The 11,038-nt window shown below is 34.1% G+C and overlaps 1 protein-coding gene and 1 pseudogene across 1 annotated transcript; one reads left to right on the top strand and one right to left on the bottom strand.

The window, feature by feature from the left end:
• Positions 1–1,609: 1,609 nt before the first annotated feature.
• LOC131874077 (ketol-acid reductoisomerase, chloroplastic) lies at positions 1,610–2,677 on the bottom strand. The gene is given in 4 exon segments (XM_059217303.1): positions 1,610–1,879; positions 1,881–1,970; positions 1,973–2,423; positions 2,673–2,677. Coding segments are annotated over 4 exon segments (816 nt in total).
• Positions 2,678–8,278: 5,601 nt separating this feature from the next.
• Positions 8,279–9,573, top strand: LOC131045692 (peroxidase P7-like; annotated as a pseudogene).
• Positions 9,574–11,038: the final 1,465 nt, after the last annotated feature.

Raw genomic sequence — 11,038 nt, 5'->3', positions numbered from 1 at the left:
TCTATCTTGGTCAAGAGGGTCTCTTTTTTATTGTAGGCTGTCATTTGTCCCTTTCTTCTTGTCTATCCTTTAGAGGTGGACTACTCATCTATAGAGCAGAAGAGTTGTGGGTTGTTTGTTGTGGGATGGCTCTTGCTGGGGGTATTAGATACCCTATTTTTTGAGGTTGGGTGTGTTGTTTTTTTTATCTCCTTGTCGTTGGGTCTCTTTCCCTCTTCTCCTATTGAGGTGGATATTTTGGTGGAGCTTGTTGGCATGGAGTTTTTCACTTTTAGGCCTCTCTATCAGTTCATGGTTTTGGTAGCTTTCTCAAAACCCTACATTCCAGCTATGCATTATGGGTTGTTTTCTTCGTTACTGGAATTTTTTTTAGGTGTGATGTTTGGCTCCTTCAACTGATGATTTGTCTCCTTTCAACACCCATTGAGGTGGTTCCCTATCCTATAGAGGTGGAGAGCTGATATGTTGGAAGGTGGATTTTGTTTGGTCGATGGGTGGTGTCTAGCTTCTTCCTACTGGTTATGGGACCCACTTTAAAACCCATCTTGAATGTTCGGGAATCCTTTTTGTCTACTTGTGGGAGCCTTTGAAAACCCTCATTCAAGATTTTGGAAGCTTGAAAAATCCCTATTGTTGATTGTGGGAGCTTGGCTACTGGTTATGAGACCCTATCGAAACCCATCAAGGTTGGGGAAGCCTGGAAAAACCCCATGTCTTTTGGTTGTGGGAGCCCTATAAAACCCACTCTTGAAGGAGCTTAGAAAAACCCTACGTACTATTATTTCTTTATGGCTACGCTGGATGTTGGCATTTTTCAAGCACCCAGTCTAGCGAGTCTTTGCTTTTCATTAGAATCAGGTTTTGTTGATGATCTATTGATGATTTAACTTCAGGTTAAGGGTTCCTAGGAAAAACCTGCTTGTTGGCTAAGGGTGCTAGACAAACCCTTGTTTTCTATCTTCAAGAGCTACTAGTTGTTTTAGATCTGTTGGAACTGCTAGCATGGATTGTATTGTTCGATCTTTGTAATCTTGTTGGAGTCTGTTTAGTGTTGGCTATTGGGTGTCTTTGATCTATTTGCTTGTAGTGCCCCATTGTTGGTTCTAGATCCATGTGGTTTTCGAGGGTTCTAGGTCCCTTCAAACCTGATGTATGGGGTTTCTAGTCCCATCAAAACCTATTTATCCTAATCAAAAACAAATAAGACACATAGCACCATATTTATAGTGATTCGCCAAAATGGCTACATCCACTCTCAAGCAAGACAATATCTTCATTAGCTATTTCTCAGATATGCATTACATAATCTGAACTCATTCTTATACAAATATTTATCTCTTTGAATATAAAGAGACATGTAGAAAATGAAAGGAACTGTCAGAACCATTGGACTTAACATTGTCAAAAAATCTCCCACTTGAAGTCTGACACATATCAGTATACCTTAAATATGAAAGACTTTATATTCTCAAAAATCTATTCATAGACACTCTGGATGAGTCTTCTCCAAGTCAAAGTGAAGTCCAAAAAAAATTATCAAAAAAATCTTCAAATACTACCTTTATAAGAATAAACTTATAAATTAATCCATGATTAGAAACACCACTCTCTATAGATTCAAACTATACTCCTCTTTCATAAATCCATGATCACTATATCTACTAAACAATAATTTAACTATACTATGCACAACTCCTAATAAAATTCCATGCTTTCCAAACATATTGCTCTTGTACTCATTCTCCAAGGTAGTTACAAATATAAATGGTGAGCCTAAAGAAATAGACCAACCTAAAGAAACATCAGTTTATGTCCCATCAACATCTTGATGGATAGAGAAACTAGAGTTTACTCCTACACAATTGATCTTTTTCTCACTACATATACAACTACCTCACAAATGGACCTATACCCTTGGGAAAAACATCTATTATAATTATGTCCTTCGGGGAATCAACTCTATTGGACAAATTAGCTATCCAAGTAAAAAACCATGTCAAAGACCAAGAATGCTCTTCAATTTCATGGTGGAAAATATTTGTTGATAATTGTCTACCTATGTAGCATCAAATATCAACAACAATACAAGATCACTGCCAAACATAGAGTCAATAATCTCACCAAGTATTCCCCTCTCTTGTGAAAATATTTCTACACATTCCTCAACAAAAAACTTGTAGCCTTTCCTTAAGTCAATCTTCTGTTTAATGTTGGACATTGCCTTTGCCGAAAAATCGCTCAATTTTTGAGCTTGAGCAAAAGCCCAAGAACCCCAAACAATGAATCCAATCTTCTTAATACTCTTGATTTCTTCAAGAAGCGGCCTGAACAAATCTATACCTTCTCTCACAATAAACTCGTCTTGTCCAGTGAGAGTAATTTTTTCTTTGGTGAAAACATTAGTCTTAAAATCAAGATAGAGTCTAATTTAGGAGAGTGAATTGGCTGCCACCATGTAGATGGGAGACCTAACTATATTTATTAAAGTATAAAACACAATTTTCCACTACACTCAAATCAATTACGACTATACACTCAAATCAATTAGGACTATCCTAGATATCAAAATTCTATTTACCTGATTTGTCATCATCACCATCGCTTAAGTCATTTGAATTATATTTTTTATTATTATTATTTACCCAATGATTTGAGGAACTTATGTGCCCAACCTCATGATATTCTCCTACATTCCAAGTCACTCCTTTTTTGTATGCTTTATCTTTTTGGTAAACCATGATTATAACTTCCTTCGTTATTCCCCATGTCTTGGAAGAAATCTTTATAGACTTTGTAGCTACAAAAAATACTATTTCACTAACCTTTTGATATATCATCCTTCCCAAATCTTAGAGGTTATGCCTTTGGTACTTGCTTGAACCATATTAGTAGTAGCCTATACAACTACTACATCAACTAGTAACAAACTAACAATTCCTTGAGAGACTACAATAATAGTGTCCATCATAACATTATTCTAATTTTACCTAAGAGGAGGGTAGCTACTAGCACCAACATATTTCTCACCTTGAGATGGGGAAAGCCCCTCAAGCCTACACTCAATTTTATCCCTCTTTCGAGTAGCTAGGATCTCACACAATGTTTGAGATTGCAAAGGAAATGAAAGAACCAACATGGGATGCTTAACTCCTACTTCATCTTGACCTACTACTATATATATGATGTCTAATTTGTTACCTTGAGAAACTACCATGGCCCCTTTTGTTAATTTATATATATTGGATTCAAAACTATTTTTACATCCTTGAGAACCCAGTTAACCAACAGAGATTAAACTTTGTTTGAGCTGGTGTACATATCTAACATCCCATAACAACCAACTATTCCCATTTTTTAATTCTAATAAACTATCCACTTTGCCAATAATATCATAAGATATATTGTTCGCAAGAAAAACCTTATTGGAGTCACTTCTTTGCAATTTTTTGAAATAATCCTTGAATGGAGTGACACGGAATGATGCTCCTAAATCATGCACCCACACATTAGTTGCAAATTATTATTTGGTTATGTTAAGAACAACTACTTCTTCTTGATATGTTGTATTGGATTCCCCTTCTTTTCGAATATTTGGTGTTTTTTTATTGTTCCAATAATTCTTTTTGATGTGGCTTTACTTGCGACAATACTACCAATCACTATCTCTTCCCTTTAATTTTGACCAAGTTCGTCATGATTTCTCATGATCTCTTTGTCTCTTCCCTCTTTTGATCTCCCCATGTCATCTATATAATCAAAGAATTACTTGGTCTTGGAGTCTCACCTATGCCCATTCTCTGCATTTCTTCACTTAAAATTATACCAATAAGATGCTCAAAATTCAAAGTATTTGAACTACAAATAGAGTTACTAATCACCATAACAAAGCTATCCCAACTTTCTAGGAAAGAGGGAAAAACTAATAGAGCTTTAACTTCTTCATCAAAATTAGTTTTCACAGAAGTTAACTAATGAGTAACTATGTTAAATTAATTTAAATGCTCTAGAATGTAAACTCCTTCAACCATTTTCATATTAAACATCCGTTTAATTATAAATAGCTTATTCAATCATGAAGGTTTTTCATTCAACTTATCCAAAATATTCATGAGATCAATAGTTGTTGCTGCTTTAGATAAGTTAGATGTCATAGATGGAAACAAGCACAGCCAAATCTCTACTACTTCTTTTCTATCAAGAATATCCCAATCTTCATCCCACATGGCTATAGCTTCTTTGCTTTACTATATAATGACCACCACAAATATTTTTTGATATGAAAAATCATCTATCTCCATTTACCAAAATGGATAATTCTGGCTATTAAACCTTTCAACATTTCCTTCTCGAGTCACCATTACTCCCAATCAAACTTTAATAACTCTTGATGAATACTTTTAGCTCTGATATCAATTGTTAAATAAATAAAACAAAAAAAAAAAAAAATTAAAGAATCAGAAACAAAAAAGATGCATAGCACCAATTTTATACTGGTTTAGCGAAATGGTTACATCGACTCTGAAGTAGGGCAATATCTTCATTAACTATTTTTTAGATATGCATTACATAGTCTATACTCTTTCGTATACAAATATTTAACTTTTTGAATATGTAGAGACAATGGGAAGAGGAAAGGACCCGTCATAAATGTTAGAATTCACATTCTTGTCAATTATTACTTAAAATCAAGCCTCTTTTAGAGAATCTATAATTTCATTGACAACTCCTTTAGTGCCTCTAAATGTAGCTTATCCACATCTTGAGTGGTTGAAATAATATTCAAGGAAATGAATAAAGAAAAAGGAATATATTATGCTTCATGGCACTCCCTTTTCATTTAAACACACTTTATCACTTTATTAAATATATTTACTCTATTGAATACCTAGTCTTATTTAGAGATTGGACCCCCTGGTCAATCATGTAATTAAATTCATCTCTAACATGGAATTGCATTTTATTGTACGTATTATTTGATGTTATGCTTGAAAATCTCAAACTCCAACAATCTATGGTATGGTAGAAATACTAGCTACAAAATTTTATACCATCTTTAAGACTTGTATTGTTGTGCCTAATTTATATGGTTCTTAGTTTGTTTTCTTTATCCCACTAAAATCTCATGAAGTGCCCCAATTCCTCTCTTCAAATACATTTGTTTATGATTAAACATATATAGATAAGTACACCATGGCCTAAAATTGTTCATTTTCTTTGATGTCTCATTTACTAGAGGATTCTTTTTATGGAATCAACTTTACACATTGTCATTTTTCATCATAGAGTTAAAATGTTACTTTTGTTAGACATGCATCGGGGTGGAGAGTAGTTGCAAATAAATTCATAGCATCTCTTACCATTTCTTTTCTTATATTTTTCATAAAGAAATAGTTTATTTTGTTGCAAATTTGACTTTTGCCAATATTACATAATTAAAATTTAAAAGTTTAGAGAATTTACTATCTTTATCTATAAAAGTCAAAAAAATGTTTTATATTCAATGTTAAGGTTCCTAAACTCTTTTTCTGTTCAGAAGAATATGAATTGTCTCACTTGGACATACTTTAAGATCCAAGCATTTGATTAAAAAATTGATTTGAAGATCCATCGGATCCCTAATACATACTCAATCACAAGACGAGTGCAACTTGTGCTATGAGAAGAATCAAACCTTACAATCCACCAAAGTTAATGTAGCCACAGAGAATATAGCCACATACTTTTGAACTAATAAATTATTCACATATCTAAAATTGATTCTTACTTTCCCCAACTCAAAAGACAACTTAGACTCATTGACAACAAAGAAAGATAGTTGATACATTTTAGTAATACTCTTCTATATAAAGTAGTGTGGAGGCTAGTTCTATTTTAACTTTGCCTCATATTTATGTTGGAGGTATTCCCTTATATGAAATGGATAATGTACGGGTGGATATGTATGGCTGTCTCGGTCTTTGTATTGGGTGCAAGATGATTGAATGGATTTTGTCCATTCATCCCTTTTCACTTTTTTTTTTTTTTTTTTTTTTTGTAGATTGTTTGTTTTTATCTGTAACTTTTTGTCTTCATTGACTTTTTCCTCACTGATTGCTTTCAACGCACTCTCGCCGCTGCCTCAAGTGTCCACTCTTTAACTTTGGGAAACACACAACTATTTAACTTTCCTCCCATACCTAATATTTATAGATTTCTTTCTTGATTAGGACTATTATTTTATTGTCTCTAATTTGAGCTCCACTTTGCTAGATACCATTTATTTTTATGTATTTTCATCTTTTTAAATTGAATTTAAGTAGAATATGAATTGAAGCATATGATATGATATATGTTTTTATTTATGCTATGTTAATCCATTGTTTCATGTCTCTTTTGAAAAAAATTCTAGATATTTGTTAAATATTAAGATGAATTAATTTATATTTATTTGGATTCAAATTTTTTATTTTATAGTTTATAGGGTTTTTAATATTTGTATTATATTATATATAATAGTAGATTAGTTATTATATATATATATAAAGAGAGATAGAGCATCATAAAAAAATTCACTGTAGATAGGCAATAATAAATGTATATTCAATAGATAGATCTTCCATATATCAATCACCTCTATATAATGCTTCTTGTATCTTTCTTTCTCTCCATCGTCCTCTCTCTTTTTGTCTCCCTCTTTCTCTTTCTATTTCTCCCTTGCATTGTCCTGTCTCCTTCCATGTCTCCCACTCCACGAATCTCTCTCTCTCTCTCTCTCTCTCTCTCTCTCTCTCTCTCTCTCTCTCTCTCTCACGTTATGTCTATCTCTCTATCTCTCCTTTCTATCTCTATCTCAAATAAAGATATTTCAAGAAGAATAATAATAATTTTTTCCTCAATTAATTTAACATTTTAAACTCAGCGAATAATACACAGATTCCACAAGCAATTGCTACGGATGCCATTACAAACTACCTATTAGTTTAACTTAGTGAAAAAACTATTAACCAATCTATATATATATATTTATCTCTTCCATCTCTATCTATTCCTCTCCTCTCCTTCTTTTGCTTCTCAACCTCCATCTCTGTATCCATCTCAATATTCCTCTCTATCTCTATTGCATATCTATATCTCTTTGCCCTTCTCTCTCATTCTTCTCCCCTCTACCTCTCCCTCTTTCTACCCCTATCACCTCTCTCTCTCTCTCTATTACAAACACAACATAAACATGTTGGTAATAGAACCCAGCTATATTCTAATTCAAAGCTTTTATTTTAATCATATTTGGATCCCTGTAAGTGAATACATAATTACAAATGTCTAGTTAATATTGCTAATACCATTTATAATCTCATACTATAAAGATCAATTGGAAAGGACTAAGATCCTTCATTGACAGATATTTTGTCGCTAACACGATTCCCATCCTCTTCCCGCTCCCTTGTTACCTTTCGTTAATTTAATATAGTTCAGCAGGGATTGCTGTGTTCAAATAGTGATAAACCACGTTCACAGACATTTTCATCAGTTTTATCCACAATCATTGGATTCTGCCTATGGATATAGAGTAGGGGAAGATAAAATGGAATCCGATTGAACGAGATCTCAACGGCGAATAACTCGTAGTGGGGCCCGCCATTCTGGAGTAGATAGCAAGACATGTTTGATGGCCAGTTGGAAAGGAAGAGAAGAAACAGGTAATTCCTTAAGTCAGACAAATGCATGTGATAGATTTACAGGGCACACCGAAATTCGTATAAGAAATTAATTACTTCGTTTGGACGTCAACAATTTGCAGAGTTCAATATGTTATTTTAAATCGATTACGACCTTTAGTAAATAATTAACAATAATAATGTTTAAAAATGCAACCGGTAAGAACCACTCGCAAATCGGGACATCAACAACCGACACCTTTTTTACATATTTTTCTATAATACATTGTTGAAAGAAACGGTCAAGATATATTGTATTCGCCGAAGTCAACTGCAATTTCTAATATAAACTTCTCACACAAATTTGCTTCCATTGAACTGGGTTAACTATTATTGTTGACCGTCATTGTCAAAGCTTTTAATAACATCAAATCCTTCTTTCTTCAATTAATGGCTGCAACTCTCAGTGTTTCCCAGTTGGCTCTACGCGTAAGACCAAGTCATTTCAGAGAAGATACAATCGATGTTTATCAAAGTCTCTGCTACTATATAAAGAGCTTATCAATTGTGCTTATGACACCAAAAGTATTTGTCTGGTGCAGGCAGCCTTTAATTAAACTTCGTGTTTCTCTGTTAAAATAGCCATGTCTCTTTTAGGAACCAAAGCAATGAGGAGTCCTCTGTGTATTGTTTTATTATTGTGTTCCACTGTTATCGTCTATGGGCAACTTAGCCCGTCATTTTATGCCAGATCATGTCCCCAAGCATTGCCGATAGTCAGAGCTGCAGTGAGGCAGGCAGTCGCAAAAGAGAGGCGCATGGGTGCATCGTTGCTCCGCCTTCACTTTCACGACTGTTTCGTTAACGTAACATTTTCAACCCTAGCATATAATCTTTTTTCATTCTTTCTCTCTTGGATTTTATGGTTTGTTTTAGTATATTAAAATACCTGGATTTCTACAGGGATGCGACGTGTCGATCCTGTTAGATGACACCGCAAATATCACGGGAGAAAAGAATGCACTTCCGAACGCCAACTCAGTTAGAGGTTTCGAGGTCATTTATAATATAAAGACCCAATTAGAGAGAGTCTGCAGTGGAATGGTTTCCTGTGCTGATATTTTGACAATTTCTGCTCGCGATTCAGTTGTCCAGGTAGTGAATTTTTCATAAATTTTATTCTCTGCTAGACCTTGGTGATTAATTATTGATACTACATATGAACGAATATTATATATCAGCATGATCCTGACTTGTAAATTACTTTTGTCTCTGAAAACAGTAGTTGGGAGGTCCATCGTGAACTGTGAACTTGGGTAGGAGAGACTCGCGGACTGCCGTCCAAAGCGATGCAAATACAAATATACCAAGTCCGTTTTCAAGCCTTCCTAATCTCATCTCAGCATTTCAAGCTCAAGGACTCTCTGCTAGGGACATGGTTGCCCTTTCAGGTAAGCAATACAAAAGAGACCATTCATCTTTTATTGAAGCAGCTGCAGGAAGTAATTATGGTAACTAAGTTTGGATATTTCTGTGGTTTTAATCAGGCGCTCATACAATCGGTCAAGCGAAATGCTCTCTTTTCCGAACTCGCATCTACAATGAAACTAATATCAATGCCGCCTTCGCTGCTTTTCGCAAGGCAAGCTGCCCGAGCAGCAGCGGCAGTGGCGATAGCAATCTGTCTCCTTTAGACGTGGGCACACCTAATTCGTTTGACAACAACTACTGCAAAATCCTCAGAACACAGAGAGGTCTTTTGCACTCTGATCAGGTTCTTTTTAATGGCGGCTCCACAGATGCTCTTGTTACTACCTACAGTGTTAATCAGTTTACCTTCTTTCGAGATTTTGCAGCGGCTATGGTGAATATGGGAAACATGAAGCCTCTTACTGGGAGCAATGGAGAGATTCGTAAAAATTGTAGGATTCCAAATTAATCGCAGCAAACTTTTCTGTAATTGTTCGACAACTCCTAAGAATAAATAATCCACTGGGGAACTAGACGTTCCTAATTATCAAATAAATGATTTATTGCAAATAATGAATTTCATTTTCATTCTTACTTCTGCGGATTCTTCGCGCGCGAAGTTGAAATTATATCCTTATGATTACCGTGTTTGTTGTGAATAGATGGTAAGCATCTCTTCGAAATATTCGCTGTGTTCAAATATGTATTGAATTTGACTAAGGGAAATGATTGTTTTTTTTTAAGATTGAGATCTTATTATAAAAGGTAATGGCTAATAATAGAAGTGGCCCGTAATGGCTAATAATAGAAGTGGCTCTTTTTTGGTCATTTTGTTTCGAGAAAGGGAGACTCAAATATCGAGACTCATGACATACGATTTAGTCTTAGTTTTGATATTTGATGACAAATTAAGTGCAGCATTAATAATGAATCTTTAGGGTAGCATATAGCATAAATAGGCTAAACAATTTACAATGAATTAGGGAAACTACACTAAAATGGATGTCAAATAGAGCATGAAATTGTTAGGGTAAACAATTTATGATGCTACAAAAAGATAAGCTAGAAACATAAAATAGAAAACTTTAATTTTTTTTCCATTAGACTTTTCATGCAATTGCAATAAGTTTTTAAAAGAAATCATCAAAATACATATTCAAATGCAAAAAATATTCCCATTTGATGATTTATAAAGAAATAAATTGAAAAGAATTACTTGAACATCATTTTGTGATAATAAAAAATGGTTTACTCTACTACTTTCAACTTGGAACCAACTTTTAAATTCTTATAGATTGTTGAAACTCTAATCAAGTTTATAAAATGTCTAAAAAAAATTGTTGAAGGAAGGCTTTAAAAATTAGAGACATGTAGGATTTATAGCTAGGTCATTAGCCTCTTAAAGCTAGCTCTTGGTCACCTATTGAGCAAGTGCTAGGTAGTTGGTTTCAAAAATAGGGGATAGAGCTTAGTCCCACATGCCCTTGTGCTAAGATCATGTCCTATCAAAGGCTAGACATTGCTATGAGGGATCCCTTGGTCAATCATATGATCAAGGACTAAAAAAATTGATAAAGTAAAGAAATTTATAGCCATTTTAACTAGATTGATTACAGTATATCCTCATATGGTACTACATATATGCCAAAATGGGGTGATTTTTTATAGCTGGAAGGGCCAACACCTGATATATTAAAATGAAAAAGGACACAAGAAATAAAAGTCAGTAATGTAAAACAACCATAAGGAATTACAAAGAGTATGCCTCTGTATAATCTATGTTCTATCAGCTATCTATTCATCTCCTAACATGTGGCCAATACAAAAAGCCATCAAATTCATTACAACACAGTAGAGCCTAAAAAATGACTAAGCAAAATAGAGATGCCAACAATACATCAAACATCCTGACCTCCAACCGACTCATGTACGTC

Source organism: Cryptomeria japonica, chromosome 3, assembly GCF_030272615.1.
Source record: "Cryptomeria japonica chromosome 3, Sugi_1.0, whole genome shotgun sequence".
NCBI classification, from domain to species: domain Eukaryota; kingdom Viridiplantae; phylum Streptophyta; class Pinopsida; order Cupressales; family Cupressaceae; genus Cryptomeria; species Cryptomeria japonica.
This window is presented reverse-complemented; position numbering and strand designations above follow the sequence as displayed.